The sequence below is a fragment of the Pavona decussata genome, unplaced genomic scaffold (genome assembly GCF_977016875.1).
Source record: "Pavona decussata unplaced genomic scaffold, jaPavDecu1.1 SCAFFOLD_71, whole genome shotgun sequence".
NCBI classification, from domain to species: domain Eukaryota; kingdom Metazoa; phylum Cnidaria; class Anthozoa; order Scleractinia; family Agariciidae; genus Pavona; species Pavona decussata.
The window spans coordinates 2,797,501-2,818,162 of NW_028145490.1; the positions used below are offsets into that span (position 1 = coordinate 2,797,501).

At 37.2% G+C, this 20,662-nt stretch overlaps 2 protein-coding genes across 5 annotated transcripts in view; one reads left to right on the plus strand and one right to left on the minus strand.

Moving 5' to 3' along the window:
* Window positions 1-7,896, minus strand: part of LOC146477334 (uncharacterized) — a 14,274-nt gene extending 6,378 nt beyond the window's left edge. Inside the window, exons 1-4 of the mRNA XM_085113542.1 lie at window positions 7,782-7,896; window positions 6,117-6,370; window positions 5,267-5,354; window positions 2,624-3,043 (exon numbers count right to left, since the gene is read on the minus strand). Of these exons, the coding sequence (XP_084969668.1) occupies window positions 2,624-3,043; window positions 5,267-5,354; window positions 6,117-6,370; window positions 7,782-7,845 (826 nt within the window). The 5' untranslated portion in view covers window positions 7,846-7,896. The remainder of the gene's footprint in view (window positions 1-2,623; window positions 3,044-5,266; window positions 5,355-6,116; window positions 6,371-7,781) is intronic.
* A 5,177-nt stretch (window positions 7,897-13,073) lies between these two features.
* On the plus strand, window positions 13,074-19,989 carry LOC146477335 (uterine plasmin/trypsin inhibitor-like). Of its 4 annotated transcripts, none has more exons than XM_085113778.1 (7): window positions 13,074-13,216; window positions 13,300-13,320; window positions 15,544-15,567; window positions 16,742-16,948; window positions 17,722-17,867; window positions 17,904-17,945; window positions 19,895-19,989. In XM_085113778.1, the coding sequence occupies exons 1-7, from the start codon at window positions 13,168-13,170 to the stop codon at window positions 19,922-19,924; spliced, it is 519 nt and encodes a 172-aa protein (XP_084969904.1). In that variant the 5' UTR covers window positions 13,074-13,167; the 3' UTR covers window positions 19,925-19,989. The 4 variants fall into 4 exon arrangements, with proteins under 4 accessions (XP_084969904.1, XP_084969905.1, XP_084969902.1 ...); XM_085113779.1 differs by having other exon boundaries at window positions 17,722-17,837; XM_085113776.1 differs by having other exon boundaries at window positions 13,075-13,216; window positions 17,722-17,945.
* The last annotated feature ends 673 nt before the right edge of the window (window positions 19,990-20,662 follow it).

Here is a 20,662-nt window from a genome sequence, read left to right on the forward strand (position 1 = left end):
TCTCAGCCAGTGGCTTTTTAGTATATTTTCCTTCATCTCGTCTTGGATGAAAAACAATTTAAATAAATTTTTGATAACCATAGGTTTTGTTCATAACCAAAGTATTTACGGAAATTTCTTTTGTTTACAAAATTTCTGGCATGCAATGGTTACACTACAGGATAGTACAGTACCTCTTCCAGACCTCTATTTTCATTGGTCCCCTAATACTGTAGCTCCCATTGTTTTCTGCGGGGGATCCATTGTTCCCAACTAATGACCTATTGTTTCGTTCTCTAATAACAGACCTCGTCTGGATAGCTACTGTCTTTCAAAACACTACAGGGGCCCGATTCACGAAGCTTTCTTAAGTTAAGGTTTATCATTAGTGTTGTTTCTTAGCGATAGCCTTACGGTAGAATAAGAATAAGTTATTGTTAAGAAACAGTAGTTAAGATGCATCTTTAACTTAGAAAAATTGATTGGCTGAGTCAAACTGTTTTTCGGCTTGATATGAAATAAATTCTTTCATGTAGAAATTCCAGTTTCCATAGTAACCTGCAAGGTGACGATATTCAGTTGCTGAAGAGTTTCAAGCAATGTCAGAGAGGTTTCCAAAACAATGGGCTATATAATGGAGTTAAAATATTGTAACAGAATAACAATTGCAACTCAAGGAGGAGCCCGACCATTATTATTTTTTCCAGTCTGATTAGTTTTCTGCAGTGGTTCCTTCATATAGTTTGCTAGTTTATAAACTTAAGGTTTACCAACCGAAAGTAACTTCATTTGCCGTGTGGAAGCTAGGTATTCTTTTACATTTAGACAGCTACTTTGAAGATTGGCAGTGAGATTGTTACTTTATTTTAGCTTTATGTAGCCAGCACAGACTCAGATGGTCTTTGAAAAAATACTCGCCTCACAAAATGAATTGCGAGGGAAACATATTTCTAAGATCGCAGAAATAAGAGGGTCGGCTGAGCTGGAGGTGCCAGATTCTCAACTATCAGGCAAAATGCCGGTCATTTCGCAGCTATCAGTTAGATGTTGACAGATCTCAGTTAACTTTTACTTCTCGATCGAGTGTTTTGGAGGTTTTATATCGTAACCATGGTGTCCCTCTCATTTGTCGAACATTGTCGAGTATTATCTGAAGTTTTCGGAAGAATTTTCGAATGATTCCAATCTCTTTGGCGAATTCTCGAACACTGCTTGTTATTAAACCCAAGAGACAGCGAAGCCCACCTCTATGTACCGAGATCAGAGGAAGGACGAGGTTTAATATCACTAGAAGATTGCATTGGGCAAGGAAGGATCTCTCAGCACAATTGCATCCTCGGCAGTGATGATAATTGCTCCAAGCAGCCTAGAAGGGGGAAGCAAAATTTCCTGATTTAGAGACACCAAAGGATTTAAAAGAGCGAAGGAGGGCTGAAACTAGTAGAAGAGACGACTTAGTATGGCCAGTTCTTCAGACAAATGGAAAAAGACGAGTGTTGAGAGTAAAAAGAAACCTCAAAACTCCTACCAATCAGGGCCGAGTTCGATTCAAGGTATCGACACCGACACCACCGCGGGTTTAGTTTTTTGTTGCTCCAAGGGATTTTCTCCAAGTACTCCGGATTTCATCCCTCCATAAAAAAACCAATATTTCCGAAACACAAGTTCGACCTGAAAACAGTGGATGAAAGAGGTACTCTGTGAAAGCCATAAAAATCCTTTTATTTCTATCTTTTTTTATTTTATTTATAATTACTAAAAAAAAGAAATGAGAAGAAGAGAGCTTAAAGTGGCCGTGTACAAATTTCCATCACATTCCAGCACTTATACTTTGACGGATCAACCACTCTTAATCAGTTGTTATAACAATAATGGTATCAAAAACATGCCTAAACATTGCTGGACAAGTTATACATTGGTGAGAAAAGAAGAAGACTTGACGACTGATTTCGAAATGTTGAAAAAAATGGCAAAGCTGTATCCAAGGCAGTCGCTGGACATTTTCACTCGTACATTTTCACATCGTAGTTCTGTGGCATTTCTCTACACAATGGTAACACAAAAAGTTGCAAACGTTCTAGATCCACGTCCGCGCTCGTAATTCCTACGGAATCAATGAACGGTTTTTGGTTAATTTCACGTTACCGTACTCTCAAACTCTCACAAGAAGCTTTGAGCTCCACTGCACACTATGTAAGCTACACAACTTGCAATTCCTTGATTTCTTCCGACAAATGATTAACCTTCGAATGTCAGCTCTCGAATCTCGAAAACACCTTATCAACTTAGTTAATAAAACCAAACATTCGTTTCTACTCCCCCACCAACGCAGCAACACAGTTTCTTTAATTCAGAAACTAATTTCCCTATGTAGCTTAATGTAACTTTGAGTAGGAAAACTAAGTCTATTAATAACAATTACAGGCGAGGAAGTGGTGGTTTTTTGTTAGGCGGTACTATAATGTATTGGCAATTGTGTGTTTTTACTAAAAGCGAGGCAAAACATCTAGAAGTCAGGAGGATAAGTATGTTATTGACTGGTAAGTTATAGACAATTTGGTTGGTGTATTGCCCCTGGGTCATGGTGACCTGTGACCGCTGAGTTGTATTTTATTCTAACGTGGTGGGATAGTCTGTGGCTCTTAAGGTGTAGTAGGGTTTGAGGTGGTCTCTGAAATTTGGATGGTCTGTGGCTCTTCAGCTGTATTTGGACCTGAAGTGTTCTCTGTCATCTGAGTAGACTGTAGCCCTTGGGTGGTCTCTGGCACGTACGTGGTCTGTGACCTTGGAGTTGTATCTGAACCTGAGGTGGTCTCTGACATTTGGGTGGTCGGTGGGTCTTCAGTTGTATATGGGCCTGAGGTGCCGTTCTCCGTCATTTGAGTAGTTTGTAGCACCTGGGTGGTCTCTGACATGTGCTTGGTTTGTAGCCCTTGGGTAGTTTTTGACACTTGAGTTGTCGGTGGCTCTTGACTTTCACTTGAGTCTAAGGCCGCCCCTGTCATCTGTGTGGTCTGTGGCACTTGAATTGTCTTTGGCTCTTGGGTGGTCACTGGTCCACTCGCTAAAAGGCACCAAAACGGCAGGACGACATTAAAGTTTTATAGTGAAAATGAACGGCAAAGTATGCTGCTAGTCAAAGTGTGCATTTTTTCTTTCATTACGTTTCATAGGATAGCTGGAAAACATATTATTTTGAATTTTGTGCATTGAGGCTCTAGGTCTTGGTCTCCAAGTACTCCGTTTTCTCCTCTCCTCAAAATTCAACACTTCTAAATTTTAGTTCCATCTGGAAAGTGTCCCTAATTAGTGCTCTGCGCTAAATTCATTGACACTTAAATAACTGAAGTGACTTATGAAAGTGCACTTCTTTAAGGCAAGGGTAGGGTGCGTATGGTGAAGAGTTCTAAAATCTCGCAAAAAGACTTGAGAATACCTAGACAAATACTATTTTGAGGTGGAGAAGAAAGATGACCAAGTTAGGTGTACGGAGACCGCCACAAAGTATCGTTGGTCATCAAGAAAAGGAGATTGTAGTTTATTGGTCATAGCCATAGGGATATACTCAACAGAGTATACACCACGTTGTGTTCTTGCAATCATCACATGGTAAAATGGGGTGAGGGCAGACCAGTTAGAACTTAGGAAGACTGTCATCGATGACACAGGATGCCATATGGGCAAACGTAGGTTCTCTAATGAGGGGCAGGAAGTTCAATGAGAGTCAATCAAGATCGACCTAATTGATTGATTGGTGTATTGTATGAAACTTTATCGTACATTTAGGCAGGGAACGAAATATGGCAATTAAATGCCACCAAAGTTTGCATAACACGTCAAACGTTTTTCAAACGTTGCTTCTTAACTGTCCTGGAACATTGACGCTTATTCCAGTCAGCCTTTAATTTTTAAGTTTCCCTTACCTTCACCAACCCGAGGGCAACTATTACGGGAAACAAACAAAGGAAAAGCCAAAATCGACGTTAACCGATCCTTAGAATTTACTTGCATTTAGAGCAAATATAAGGTCCTTTACCATGAAATGTTATTTAATAATCCGTAACTTTTATACAATGCTTCAAGAATATGGAAAAGTCACACGTGATTTGAACTTGGCTCTTCGAACTCAACTTTCCGTTGAGGTTTGAAAATGTTACTGCAGAACTACCACCTTGGCAAATACTGGCCAATCGTAGCATCCATCGTCCATGTAAGGCTAGGTCAGTTCTCTTCAACAGTGTAAAATAATTATGACACAGGAGTTACTGGAAGCGCCATCTTGAAATTTATCGATTGAAATCTCAATCTCGCTTTTAGGAAAGCTTTATCCTGTTTATACTTGACTGACGCTTCGGACCAACTCAGTTGGATTGGCTAAGGGTGATTTTTGGCTTCTTTTTGTCACGTAAAGGTAAAATAAAACTTCGAATACATGGTTGAAATACTGCTTTAAGGATCCAGGACCTGGCAAATGTTGTCAATAACTTTGCGAGTGGTATGCAAACTTCATACGAATCGTTATATTCGTCCTACAAGTGGTATGCTCATGACGATCGGTTCCCTGTTTTAATAGATAAACAGCCAACTTTGTTTTTACTGCGCACTTATAGGATGATGCGAAGAACATTCTGCTTTACAACTGTCAATTTAGTGGTCGAGACCGGAGCTGGTCCTTCTACGGCTACAAAAATTATCGTTACTTGTGAATGTGAACCCCAAAATTGACACCAGCACAAATGGAGGATAACTTTATACAACGCCCTGAGAAAACCACTGCGAAAATATTCATACCACACTGCCAACTACGCCGGCTAATCAAGCAAAAGAAAACCAAAATGGAATGCTTTAGCTGGAAGTATCTTTCGTTTATTATTTTGCCAGATTGAGAAGCCATTTCAGAAACATGTTTTTCGTGTTTCATTGAGGCCTGAGGTACTCTGATTTTCATCCCTCCATAAAAACCAATATTTGTAAAACACAAGTTCGATCTGAAAACAGTGGATGAAAGAGGTACTCTGTGAAAGCCATAAAAATTCCCTTTTATTTCTATTTTTTAAAACTTTATTTAAAACTATTAATAAAACAGAAATAAGAAGACCTGGGCATGGTTGCGGAAAGAAGAGCTTAAGGTGGCCGTGTGGTATGCTCATGCTCATGACGATCAGTTCCCTGTTTTAATAAATAAACAGCCAACTTTTGTACTCGGCCGCTGTCTTCATGCTTAACAAAACAGTTCCACTGCTTTTTGAAATACTGCATCAAAATAGAGTTGGTAGAGAAAATGTACCTTGACTTTTTATGCACCGGTATCCTTTATCAGTGTATCCATTTTGACATTGTAAATTTTTTATGCAAGGCTTCTTCAAACAGGCGTTCTAAATTAAAGGGAAGAGAGAGCAGATTATGATGTTATGAAAACAAACAAACAAAACAAAACCCCAACCATATTTGTGTATCGGGACGCTCACAAAGAATTTCATTAGAAAAGTAACAATTATTGGCAGGAAAGACTCGGTTTAGCTTACTATGATGAGTTTTGACCTTCAAACTACCGGAGTTTGTTATTTTCGGAGGCACGCCTGACACAAATAGAACCCAAGGCCTTATATAAACAATAATTCTCGCTTTAATGCAAAAAGGATCTGATAGTTTTTCGATATAAATTCAAAACAAAATACAGTAGCCTTTTGCTATTACAACGTGTCCCAACTCTTATTATATTTTTGTCTCGATTCACATCTTTTACCAGAACATATAAGGACAGCTCCAGCATTTTATGGAAGAAGGCATTTTCAGTCGGCGTGAGCTTTTGGCCGCTAAGCCACTCAAAATTCAATGATCCATTCATTCTGGACCCGGTTGTATAAAGCATCTTAAAATAAGTAGGAACTTTCCACTACCATCTTCCGTGTCTCGAACGAGGTCTCGAACGCTATCTTGGATCACTCGGCTGAGGGTAATTAATCTGATTAATTGAAGAAGGGGACATGAAGAAGGGAAAGAATCCTTGGGAAGGCAGGGAACGACTTCAGAAAACTCCCACTTTTCCTAAAATGCTTTTTACAACCAGGCCAGGTTCTTTTCATAGCAATCGTGAGAAGGAAATTGGAAATTGTTTTTAGTTTCAAGAAACTAACCTCGAATGACTGGTAGATGGATCCAAATCGACGTTTGAGGTCTTCTGGGTGCATTTCGTGATCAGAGTAGCTCAATTCGCATATCATTGTTCCATCTTTAGGTGTAGATACAATATTATAAGACACACAGCTTTCCTCAATGTAGCACTTTACATCACAGGTGCGTTCTTCTCGCACTGCAATGCTCTTAAACACATGACCTTCAAGATAATGTCCTTTCATCGCGGAGTGGAATTGCAGTGTGCGACAATCACCTGAGGGTAAAGAAAAAGAAGACGAAATACATTGGAATGTTTTGATTATGGCTGGAGAAGGTAACTAGATTCGTGTGAGAACTTTCAAGTTGCAGCTGCGGTTAATGTCCAACTTGCTAGAATTCATAGCATGATAACGTTTAAAGACCCTTCATCCTATCGCAAATGACGAAAACGAAATGGAAAAAATACGTCTAAGTTTTTACTTATTGATCGGAGAATACGTAATAGAAGTTCCCAACTTTTGAGATACGTGGCTTGTTATCCGCCTGCGTTTATCAGCTAAGTTCATCGTTTAGTCAGACGAAGAAGCTTGTAACTTGGTTTTACTGAAGGGATCAGGGAAAGCATCGTGTTTACTCTCCAAAAACGTTGCATAAGAGGCAAAGATAGAACTAACAAATTACAATCTGAAATGTTCCATGGCGTAGCTTTGAATCTCAAGAAGCAGTCAATACACAACCCCCAGAGTGGATTTTTTCAGGCCAAGTCCGAAAACTTTAATTACATGTAATTCGGTGGGTCACCGGTGACGCGGGAGAACTCGTATTAAATGGACTAACATCTTAGCGATTACATATTGAGGTGGTCTTTCGCCTTCTCTTTCATACTTACGTAACAAAGGTAAAGATTTATAACTATTTTTGGGTTTTTTTCTATCAACAATTTATTCTCCGTGAAAAGTCTAAAGTCGGAATTTTTGGTGGGTATGGTGCGGCTCGGTTCTCCAAACCCTAACCCCATCATATTTCAGACTAACATTTTTCGATACCTGGCCTCTGAAATTCATACTGCTGTTCAAACTAAGCTTTTAGAATCCATACCTGTTTTCGGAAAACACGTTTTAGACTTTAATACCAAAATCGGTTAACATCTACACCCTAGTTCAGTCTGAAAAGGCCTAAAAGCCATACATACCTTTGGGCCAAAAATACCTATATAGCTTATAGTACCCCCTCTGGGTCCTCCATCCACTTTAAGTAAAGCTTAGAAATGACTTAATTAAAATCGAATATTTATGCTAAATAAAAATATAACATAAAAGACAGCCACAATCGACCGCGCTTAAAATCCATTCTCTGTAGAGCATGTTATAATCCAGTATTTTGAAAGCTTTTAGTAAAGGCTCATCGTTACCCATTTTAACATGGCCAGAGGAGAGCGACGAAATAGTTAGGATTCTTCTCTAAAGAAACATCACGACAATGCAGCCTCATCTTCGAATCTCCATCCTCCAATTTTTTCGATCACACGGCTTTCAAAATACGAATAGGAAAGAAACCCAAACCTACTGATTGACTTTGTACCGTTGTGTAAGATTTTCACTGCATGTCTTACAAATTTCAACGTTTGAAGCTAACAAATGAAAGTAATCTCGAAAACATCTTTGGTTAGATCGTTGAAAACATACCATTTTGTGCTAAAATCCTTGTATGGAAGAGCCAGTAGATTTGTAGAAATAAAGGCAACATCATATTTTGCGCTTTAAAGTCAGGAAACCACAAGAGAACTCTACGACAAAGACAGCTTGAACTCCGGCTTTAATTTCATCATAATTTCATTATTTTCATTTAAGGTGCTTGGAAATAGTCCATATGGAAAACTAGTGCGGTTCTAATTAATTTTTTATCATCGTTCATTGTCTTTATTTAATGAAAAAGTTAAGGTTTTTGAATTCTTATAAAAAACAAACAACTACAAGTGAAATAAAACAAACTTGCTTTCTGCTGCTTATTTGCCATTTATTTGCCAATTGTACATTATAAGGTTTGATTTCAACCAGTGACAAAAGTGAGATAATCATTCTGCAGCTGACCCTTAGCATTAGTGGAAGTAAAAATTGACGGGTTTGTATAAACTTTACACATCTGTCTTTTATAATTATAAAGGGTTACAGTTTTAGCAACTGAATGCTATTTCCATCAGCGTCTTTTGTACCACTTAATTAACAATATTCGTTTTGAAAAAAAAAAAAAAAGAGGGGGATAAGGGGAAGAGATCCAAAAAGGAATGATTTAACTTAATTTCAGATAAGGCGAAAGCTTTTGAGTGGTCAAAATTTACTTTAACCCCTGAAACGTTCAGCAATCTTAAAATTATGCCTTTGTTCAAAATGCTGACGTCACTTTATTATTTAAAACATGCCGCCTATTATAAGAGTTTACTGAACCGCCGATCTACGAAATTAACGCATAGTTTTCAGTCTTGCTGCAGTTTTAAGCCATAAAATTAATTGAAATTGTCGCAGGGTTTATAATATTGAATGCTTTTATCTGTTACTTCAGGTATGTCAGTACGGGCCGAAAATTCAAGAAAAGCAAGTTCAACAAACGTTTCGAGAATAGTCCAAATTATAAAATCCGACTTTGACACGGAGCAATTCTGGGTCAAAAGCTGACAAAATAAACTTAAATGCTCTCCTGAGGGGAATTTGTCCATTCATCTGAATGAAAAGCAACACAATGTTAATCCTATCTAAACCACAGGGAGGCGTGGAGGTATTCTGCTCACGCCGACTTTGAACGTTTAAACCTTTTCTAATATTTAGTGGAAACGACACGAAACGTCGTGACAGAAATTTATCTGGGAACAACTTGGTATGGTAGTTCAGGGTTCATTGAATGCTACCATGGCCACCAATTTTTTGACAGGTGGGTTTTTCTGACATCGACAAATTCCTGTTTTAAATGCACAAAAATCAAATCTGTATTTAATGTTCAAATATATCGCTTTCGTGTTTTCCTTTTTATTTTGATCACTTTTGTGTCTATTTTGGTGGCTTTCTGAGGCTTTCAGGAAATCAAGAAATCCAAGATAGCGGATCCAAGATGACCTCCAGTTTGAAATCATGACGTAATTTTTAACGTAATGACATGATCACTTCCCATTCCGGATGTCAAAGGCATCTTTGGAGGTGCTATCTATCCTCCAACTGTCATTTTCATAGCTTTTATACTTGCGACGAAAGGGTAGAGGCGGAACACACCAACTGGCCTGGCCAAAGAAGAGAGAGAAATGACCGATCTTGATGGATAGGGTTAATATACCGCAAAAATGTCAGGAAATGTTTTAGGTTTCTCGTGAAGCTAACCCACGATCTTTGTTTTTCGTGGGGGTTTTGCATTTGAAGATGGCGGTGGATATACTTCCTAGGAAAGTGCCGATTTTTCATGACGACTATTGAAGGTCAACTCCTCTAACTTGCTATCGGTATCGGGAGATAATTGAAAGGACTACCTCATTCGCCAGCCCGGATGAGGACTTTTGAGCGCAATGAAACCAGCTTATCATTACCAGCAGCCTATTTTGTAAAAGGAAGCACTTCTTTTTGGTTAATAATCTGGAGTATTTTGCTTCAATCGATATCCTTGTGTCATCAGCGGAGTTGTGAGTTAGAGCAAAGAGCGTGATAAAATCCAATTTTAATTACTTAAAAGGGAGATATTTGTTCATCTTGGCTTTTTCACAAACGTCGGCCCGCCCACAAAGTGTGCTATATATACATTTGACATTTTATTGGAAATTTTTGTTCTATTTATACTCTACACTCTTACTGTTACATAAGCGCAAAATACAAAAGTTGAAGGTAATGAAAAAACATACACTAACACGCAACTCAAAACACAATTCAAATAGGGGAGAGGAGAGTAGAGAGGCACATCTAGTAAAAACTAATACTGTGCCCCTTTAAAGGAAGTAAATTGATAAGAAAAGTAACTAAGCAGAATAGAAAAAGTAAGAAAGGTATAGCAGAAGGGAAACAAAAAACAAAGAGAAACGAAAATAATGAGAGTAAAGTATCATTAATAATGAGCAAGGAATGTATCATCAATATTGAGCAAGGTAATATTTATAGAGTGCTTTTCTAAACATTTTTTTAGTAGGTTTGTCCGTAACTGTCTGTGGAATTTTATTCCGAAAAAGGTTTCCTATTACGGTTGGACAAAATCTCCTTAGATTTGTTGTGAAAGAAGTTATGAAAAGTTAATTTGAATATGCACTGCGAGTATTTTAATTATGTAGTTTATATACTAGTGAAACAGGTAAAGTAGCAAATTTGTCGTTATTAAAATAATCATCAAAAAGCAAACACGTGTTTAGTTTACCAATATCAGGAAATTTCAGTCAGTAAACCTAAAGATACATACTGAGGGGTAATGGGTTCCACCAACGGAACATTATTAATTATACTAACTGCCTTGTTCTGCAGTTTTACAATTTGAGAGAGAGGAGCGCTGTAATTGTTACCCCAGAGTGTACAGCCATAAGTAATATCAGGATAAAGAGGAGGATAATAAATACTAATAAGTGAAGCAGTTGATACATATTGCTTAACCATGATATTTAGGTTTTTACTGATTTTGCTTCAAATAAAATCGATATGGTCATGCCAAGTAAGGTGACTATCGATACAGACGCCAAGGTATTTGATTCCATAAGATTGCTGTAAACAAACATGTGCTAGTTAAAGGCGGGTATGAATTATAATTTTCCTTTTGGCGAGGCATGATAACAAGATATTTAGTCTGTCAGATTAAAGTTAAATTATTACTACATAACCATTTATAGACAGCTGGCAAATGACAGTTTATTTCATTTAATAAAAAGCCAAGATCACTTCCAGAAGCTGTCAACGATGTGTCATCTGCATATAGTCTAGTAGAAAAATATATAGAGGACTGGGGGAAATCATTGATAAATATGAGAAATAATAGAGGTCCTAATATTGATTCTTGAGGTACACCGGAAGAAATAAGATGTAGTTCAGAAGCAACACCATTTACATGTACTTGTTGTTTCCTATTGCAGAGGTAGGATCAAAACCAGTTGTTTTCTTTTTGTAGTATTCCATAATACCTAAGCTTATTTAATAAAATTGGTGGCTTACATTATCAGAGGCTTTGCTTAAATCTAAGAATAAAGAAACCACATAGTCCCCTTGATCAAGCCTAGTGGTGATTTCTTCAATTAGTTCGGTTAGACAATTAGAAGTTGTATAACCCAGTCTAAATCCATATTGATTTGGCGAAAGCATGTTATTTTCACTAGTAAGATAGAACATAACCTGATGAAAAATACATTTTTCGAGTACTTTGCTCAAGGTAGAGAGAATTGAGATAGGTCGATAGTTGTCACATGAAAGACGAGAACCTTGTTTAAAAATTCGAACCACTTAGGCAATTTTCATACTGTCGGGAAAAATACCTTGGTCAATGGATAGATTGAATGTATATGTTAGAGGGCGGCATATTTGCATTGCGGCTGTTTTTCCAAAAATAGAAGAACCTTATCAATCCCAAAAGACTTCTTTGTATCAAGATTTTCAAGTATTGGAAATTCCTCTATTTCAGAGATCTTAGAGAACCGAAATATTTTTTTTTCTGAAAGAGATAAGAGGTAGCATCCCTATCAGATTAATGCAGTTTTGATGCCAATGTAAAAGGGATATTACAACAACATTTGTTGAGACAATTAGAGATAGTTAAAGGTTGTTGATATTGCTTATTACCTATCTCTTTTTTTTCTATATGTGAGCTTGGTCGTTTTTTTGTTGATCAGTAGATTAATATTGTCCCACATATTTTTGGTATTGTACGACTTGGTTAATATATCATTGTAAAAGCTGTCACGATAGATCTTGTTAATTGGTGCAATTTTATTTCGATATAATTTATAATTGTTTAAGAAATTAGAATTGTGAGTAGTGAGCCACTTTGTGTATAATTTATCTCTAACCTTCATTGATTTCTTTAAGCCAGACGTTATCAAAGGTCTATATGCTTTGTGTTTAATTTTAGCCTTTTTGAGAGGCGCGTGTTTATTACTTACCTTATTAGAAATATGAAGGAGCCTAGTAAGACTTTCATTTGCTTCATTACATTTGTATATTGAGCCCCAATTTCCTTGATTTAGATCCGATTTAAATTTCTCACTATCAAAATGCTTAAAATCTCTGAACGCAATAAAGTCACGGAAAGGATTTGATTACAGATCATAAAAAATAGAAAAAACTGGTAAATGATCTGCAATCTCAATTGCTAAGCTACCACTTGTACAGGAATTCGAAAAATTTGAGAACGTGATCAATGCAGCCTTGTGAGAATTCAGTGATACGTGTTGCTTCAAATATCAGCTGATTAAAGCCTTCAGATTGTAGGTTATTTTGTGCAAGTTTTGTAGTCAATGCCAGGTAATTAAACTGGTAGATTATTTTCTTTAAACGATTTTTCACTCTTGCGAAAAACATTTTCCCATTACTTCGTTTAGACACAGATATTAGCGTGGGGATCCCAGAACACAGAGTGATCAATCGGATATGGCGGTTCTTCAGATAGATGGTGCTCACTTTTTGGTCCCCAGTCCCACTAAGTATGAAGTTCCAACTGCAGACCAGAGACTCGTTGTTATGGATACATGTTTGCTTGATTGACATATTATGGAATGAGGGGACTTACTTGTACGTTGACTATGTTTTTTTCAAGCATCTAAACCGCCAAACAATGCCACGAAAGTGGGACCGGAATTGGGTTTGTTTCTAATTATATCACGTTATTTTTATTTATAGTGTGTTTTTGCCATCAGCGTAAAAGCAATATATTTCAGAAAAATTGACGCATATTCTTGTATTTATTTTGGTAGTTACTGTAAGGAAAGATACTTGAAATTTATAAATATATATATGTTAATTTAATGAAGCCAAATTTAGCTTTTTCCACACCAGAAACTGTATAAGATCAGAGCGTTAATGTAACTTTGCAGTTCATCGGAGCTCAGCTTCCGTTGAAGTGTGTTTAGATATGTGGTTAAGTGCCGTTTTGCTGCTTGCTGTCATTTTCAGTATTAAAGGTATGGATAAAGTCTCAAGTTATTGATTTCTGTGTTTAAAAGGAAACTGAATGGTTAATTTTCTCTACATTATTCCCATGTAGCTTTCCCTGAGGAAATAAAAGGTGAGTAATATTAAAACAACGAAAGAAAATTATTTTATCCTTCTTTAAACGCATTCTCTAAACGAAATCACGTCCGAGGAGTTTGATGCTAAATCATCTTCAGCCTTCGAAAGTCCTAAAAAGGCAAGGCGATATAACACCACCACCAGCAAAAAGAAAAACACGAAAACAGAAAATAAGAACGTGAGGCAACCATCGGATGCAAAAATAGAAGAGTCTGTGGAGATGACATCACAATCTGCTACTAAATAACAACACAACACACCTTTTAATTTTACCACAACCATAAAGTCCATGAAAACAGCGTAAAAAGTAATTTAATTAGGCCCCAGAAAATCCTTTACTCAGAATAGTAAGAAGTGAACGAGCTGAGTACTTACAAAAATTATCATGCTTTAACTGGACTATAACACACAAGAAAGAAAATATAAAGAAACAAACAAGTAGTGGGTAAATAAATGATAGATGAATAAATAAATTTAACTAATTAATTTATTAATTAATAGAAAAAGAAAAAGAAAAACAGAACCAGAAAGAAAGTGAACCATTAGGTATACGTGTATTAGAAGTGAAAAGCATTAGATGTAAGTACTCAATAAATTTTAAGTCATCGTTTGCTTAGTTCTTCATCCAAATTATTCCAATTAGAAGGACCGGAGAAGTGCAAATTAAATTTACCATAATAAGTTAAAATGATCAATGTAATTAGTTGATTTTAATGCTAGCCTAGAATTGTAATTATTGCATTTAGATAATACACGTGAAAAAAGTTGTGTAAGACCTTAGGTAGTAAATTGTAATGATACTGAAACATGAAAAAGGCATCTGGAATAGTCACTAGATCCATGAATTAAATTACGCCTAATTGTGAGGATAAAGGGCTGGGTGTGTATCTCGTTTAGAAAATGCAATTATTCCTTCTGCATTTATTTGCAAAATTACAATTTGTTTAAGATTTGTGACATAGGTATTTCAACAGGCCATAGGTTAGGAAGGGATATACTTAGGAATAATATGGCTGAGTTAGTATATAATATTAGTAACACAAAGTCTCAGTTTAGAAAGAATGCCAATATTTCTTGATATTTCCTTTCTGACTTCAGGTGTGGGTTTTTTCCAATTCAAATGACGATCAATAATAAAACCTAGGTATCTGGCATATGTTGTTTGCTGCACAGGTCTATCTAAATTTCACATTAATTATTGACTGACTATATATTTCTCTGAGGAGGATAAAAAATTATAAAATTAGTTTTATCAATATTTGGAGACAGCTTATTTTATCGGAGCCATTGATTAAGTTTATCTAATTCTTCATTCAGTTTTGAATCAAGGCTATATTAATTTTGTTCTTGTAATAAAATGTTGGTATCGTCTGCAAACAAGTGGAAATCAAGTACATTGACGCATTTATAAAGGTCATTTACATATAACAAAAATAATAAAATAATATTGAGCCCTGTGGCAGTCCGGCTACATAGAATTTGTGGCGGGCTTGATTATCTATAACCTTTTGAGTCAAACTGTACTCCTGTTAGAGAAAACCACTTTTTGTGGAATACCACAGTATTCCAGTTTATCACGTAAGGTGTGCCTCACTTAAAAATCTGTGAAAATACCACAGGGGTAATTCTCGCTGTTAATAGCGTTTTGGATCTTAATTGCATAAGGATAAGAACATGAACTCTTGAATAATTGGAGCGAAATCCAAACTGTTGGTCAAAGAAAGTAGATGATTTCTCAGAGTTCTCTGTTGTACATTAATCTTTTAAGGGTTTTTTTAAATAATAAAATTAAATACCACAGGAGGTCAGCTTTTTTTATAAACCGGTATCTCCTCTGCCACTTTGAAATGATCAAGCCGACCTTGCCTGATGCCAAGGAGCAAATTAAAACAATTTAAAGAGGGTAAGAACTAAAATTCTTTAAAACTTTCAGAAGGGTTTTGGAATGCTTAGGGTCCAGATGCAGTAAGTTTGTTCTATATATTTTATATTAATAGTGACTGTAGGTAGGTTAATTCCTAATAAAATGTCATGGCAGCGCAATAATAGAAGGTGTAATGTAGTTAAGTGATGCCACGTATTGAAATGCGTTCACCAACTTACACGAAGACAAGCACATATTCACCACAACAAATATCGAATTTTCATTAGTCAAGTGCGCAAGTATTATTCGAAATCGTCGCACTTCACGAAATATTAATAAACTTTCATTTTTCAGGCGAGGAGGATGGAGCAGATAGGGGTAAGCAGCTCGTAACTGATTTGTTTGCACTGTTTAAATATTCTTTTAAATCCTTTTTTTTTTTTTCAAGGATAAGCAAAGTGTTGGTTATATATTATATAGGTCATATGATTAACTACACTTAAAAGATTCCAGTAGACATTAATCCTGGCGGCATATCTCCCTTGCCCGGTACCAACTGCGCCACAGTGACTTAAAAAGTGGCAACGAATACGAGAAAAAAAATTTCGGCAGTTTTGAATTGAGATCAGCCAAATCTCACGGAGATTACCGCAAAAAATACGACACTGGACCTAAATTATGTAAAGTTCGGCGTTTGAACGCAGTCCAGCCGAGATAAAATGTTAAAGAGAACCAAAATACGAAAATAAATCAAACAAACATGTTCCTAGATTGCCTGAAATCAAGTGTTTGCTGATAATTCAACCTGAGAGGATAGTTTTAGTACCTTCTCGGCGTTATTGTTGTTGCCAATAGTTTTTCTGAGATTTGCTTTTCCCAACAATCGTTCAAGAGAAATGCTACCGCAAATGTTCGGTGGATGGTGCATTAAGCATCATGCCGCAAGCATCTGCAAACTGAGGCTTGAGGCACTCGTTCAGTGCAAAAAACGTCGTTTTCAGTTTCTTTCATTCAACCTTTTAACTCCCCTTACCCCTTTACTAGACTTTCAGACCGAACGGCTGACAACATTGTAAAGGGAGAGGATTTTTCCCTTGAACAATTTTAATACGTGTACTAAATTGAGTCGCCACACTTTTAAGTAAATTTTAAGTGATATTTTAAACACGGCCTTCAAGAAAAGCAGCCTTTGTTGGTTTAATTTTTTCTTTTAAACTGTAGTTGGGTAGATAGATAGTTAGTTGATAATGATTAATGACCTGTTAAAATACAGTGTGTAATTAAAAATTATTCCAAGAGCGCGCGTTGGATACTGTATTTATTCGATTAGCCGCCCACCTTCGAATAAGCCCCCACCTCCATTAAGCGCCCACCCTGAAAGCCTAAAAAGTTTATAAGCGCCCGCCCTCGAATAAGCGCCCTCCCCACCCCCTCTCAATAAAAAAACATTACTGCACTAGCCCATAAAAAAAGGGGAATGATGGAGGAGGGGGTGGTTAGAATTGTTACACGCCGCGTTTGTTTTATTTACTGCATTTTTTCTTCTTTCAAGGTTCCATGGTTGCTGAATCCTCGCGGAAGTGCCCGGGCTTACCTAGGTTCTGTCTCTTACCTCCTGTCCGAGGAAACTGTAGAGCCTACTTTAGGCGTTTCTACTTTGACAGGGTCAGCGGTGAATGCAAGAATTTCATTTATGGCGGCTGTAGAGGGAACCAAAACAATTTCAAATCCAAGAAGCAATGCAAGCAAAGATGCGCTAGTAAGCCAGATATAGCTTTAAAAGAACATTAAAAAAAGTTATAAGAGCTAGTTGGACATGAATTTGAACACGGATCTCCTTTTTCTAAGCATGCCTCTGCCACTAATTGAATAACAAAACAATTCTCATTTATTAACCCGACAGTTAAAATATAACATCTCATTTACTTGATTGCGCATATGCCACACATCGACACTAAAATTTTAGCATTACGTAGGAGAGCTTAGGTGGTTTTTAATGCCGAGTATGTACTTCCGATAAGAACTCGATGAAGATGAAACGCAGAAAACATCCCATGAAACGACAAGTTTCAATCGATGCTGAGGGTTCTAGTTAGATTTATATATATCAGTATTTACTATGATAATACAATTCTTGTAGTTAGTCTTTTATCATAAAATATGATGTTGATTGCGTCTAGATCATTAGGCTGTTTGGCACACGAACAATTTCGTTCTTCCTAATTTTTTTCAAAGTCTTTGCTTCAGTTGGCGAAATAATTTTAAAGCAGGATACTTTCATTAACTTAGTTATTGTCGACAATACCATCCTGAGATTATTAGACTGGTGTTTAAGTCATTCTGACAACAAGTCAGTAGCCAAGGTCTCGTTAATTTGTTAACGTAGTCCTTAATCATTTGTTAGAAACTTGGTTTCTAATAAATGATTAAGGTCGCGGGGTATGTGATCAACTACTTCAAATTTAGTTGATTGATAAAAGTTGTTATTTTTGTACTAGCCATAAATTAAAATACGTTTTTGCATCTGAAAAGATAAATGTTCCGGAGGAGGAAAGCGACCAGGTGGTGTAAGGCCACTACGGCCAGGACGAAAATTACGTCCACGACGACGGCCAAGACGACAGCGTAGACGACGGCCAAGACGACGGCGAAGACGACGACGAACCCGACGACGACGGCAAACCCGACGACGACGACAAACCCGACGACGACGACAAACCCGACGACGACGGCATCGCGTGAAGGACCAAGTACATGTGAGTTTTTAACAATTTTTGAACAATACTTCCAAATACTTTCATTGTAGGTAACTGCCGTTGAAGTGGTTTATCAAACAGGCAGTTTATCTGTGCTGTTACATTACCATCCCATAAGAAAATTCGAAAGTGCTGAAGAATGTTGTTGTCATGTTAAGATACAGTGAGTATTTTCTCTTCACAGAGGCCTATTGATCGGATAACAGAAGGATATAATTGCGAAACAATGAGAAGGATAGCACTAACTTCGGGGAGGGCAGGAGCGCGGTTTTCTGACATCTGGCCCAGAATTGCGGGGAACGAGAACTGAAAAAAGTGTCGAAATATGGGTATCTACAGAAATTAAACCATTTGATATAGGATTCTACTTTCGTCTCACATTTGATCTAAAGCCCTTCCAGCCCCCTCCCCCCTGCAAGGATCATAAAATCCCCTTCCTAGTATATCAGTAGAGGAAACGCGTATAGCAATGGGCCCTTTGCAATGGGCCCTCTGACATCTGGCCCGTTGAAGTGGTTTATCAAACAGGCGGTTTATCTGTGCCGTTACATTACCATCGCATAAGAAAATTCGAAAGTGCTCAAGAGTGTTCTTGTCATGTTAAGATACAGTGAGTATTTTTTTCTTCACAGAGGCCTATTGATCGGATAACAGAAGGATATAATTGCGAAACAATAAGAGGGATAGCACTAATTTCGGGGAGGGCAGGAGCGGGGTTTTCTGACATCTGGCCCAGAATTGCGGAGAACGAGAACTGAAAAAAGTGTCGAAATATGGGTATCTACAGAAATTAAACCATTTGATATAGGATTCTACTTTCGTCTCACATTTGATCTAAAGCCCTTCCAGCCCCCTCCCCCTGCAAGGATCATAAAATCCCCTTCCTAGTATATCAGTAGAGGAAACGCGTATAGCAATGGGCCCTTTGCAGCAAATGGTCACGTGTTACAGTAAGTTGCGCACTGGGACATTTGAACAAAGTGGATTCATCCAGTCAAACTTGCTGTACGGTTTCTAACAAATCCAGTAAATTTACACGAAGATTCAAACATGTTCAACACACCTACGATATCATGGAAATACATCGCACTGAAATAACCGCTAGTTCACACATGTGACTTAAGACTAAAGCTTGAGTACAAAAAGTATAATAAAAAAGTGCAACAAAAATTGCACGAACTGATCGCAAGTTTAAACAGGCCTTATAAGGATTAAAATAACTACAATTTTAACCCCTTCTTTTGTCAGCGTGGTAGCACACGTACGTTTACGGTTGTATGAAACTGGTCACGAGATATTATTTTTTTTTTCTGATCTGCTACGTTCGTTTTTAGATCACCGATTTGCCTTATATATTGTCACTAACTATAGTTGAGCCTGACGTCGTGTAACTGAAGACTATTAACTGTATAAGCGTTGGTGTAATCATTATCATTGTTCGATATATACACCTTCTGTATGCATGCAAATAAATGAATAAAAATATGTGAAAAACGATTGATTAGAAGTATTAGATGAGGGGGAATGTGGCATATTGCTTGTCTGGTTAAAGATCTGATTTGACTTGTAGACCAGTGGGGCCTAAAAGTTTTACTTTACTTTACAGAAGGAGAGCAGCAATTTTTAAACATCATCTTCAGTTAAGTGCTGGGGCACTAGGTTGGGGCAAAGATCGATTAAAGCCATAATAACTCGTTTTATAGTCATTACTGTTATTACGGTTTTTTTTTTTCGGTCAGTGGGTACATCATACATGAACCTTTTCACAGAGGCTGATTAATAATAGAGGTTGGGGGTTGGATTTTGCCTTGACAGCTAGGACAGGCCTCATGTTGCTAGGATGGATACAAAACCGTCAGGCTGTTTTTATTATTATTTTTAAATGATTGCTTGTACTTAATTGCTGAAGGTTAATTAGTAGAAATCTAATTGCTCTTTCTTGTTTATAGTTTCAGTATCAGGATCAGCAATTGGATTAAGCGTATTTTTATGTGTGCTCTGGTTCTTTATACTTACCAAACGGAATGCCCGGGATGTCCATCAATGGACGTTAAAAATTCGTTATAGTCTTAATAAGCTGTGAGATAGATAGGTCGTGCCGAATAAGTTAAGGGGAAATTTAGATGTACAATAAAGATGCTTGGACAAATCTGCCTGTTTCTTATTTTTTTTTTCTTTTATTTATAATGAAGAAGGACAATTCTTAAGTTAGGGGATCGCATTACAATGTACGGAGAGTAACTCCGTCTTAAAAGTAGCACAACTAATGAGGAGCATAGCACCTTTAACTAAACACATTTGTTACTACAGTGGAACCTCTCCTTAAGGACACCTGTCTCAATTACGGACAGTTCACTTGGTCCCCGAGGGACCGAAATCCATATAAAGCCTACCTCTTTAAAACGAACACCTCTATACTGCGGACACTTATCTCTGTCCCCTTGGTGTCCGTAATAACGAGGTTCGACTATATATCACAAAGTCAGACAGCGTCGAAGAATCCAGTCCGATTTTTTTCTTGCTGTTTGTGGAAAAAGGTTATGCGGGAGAGATAAGCTGACTCAAGTCTCGGCTAAAATTTTAACACTGTTATACAACAGTTGTTAATTTTAGAACGTTTAACATCCATGTTAGATGACATTTTCAACATTTTTGTTAAATGAACGCTTTGGTTTCGATCAAACACCTCGTCCGACATTCATTGTCATTCAACAATG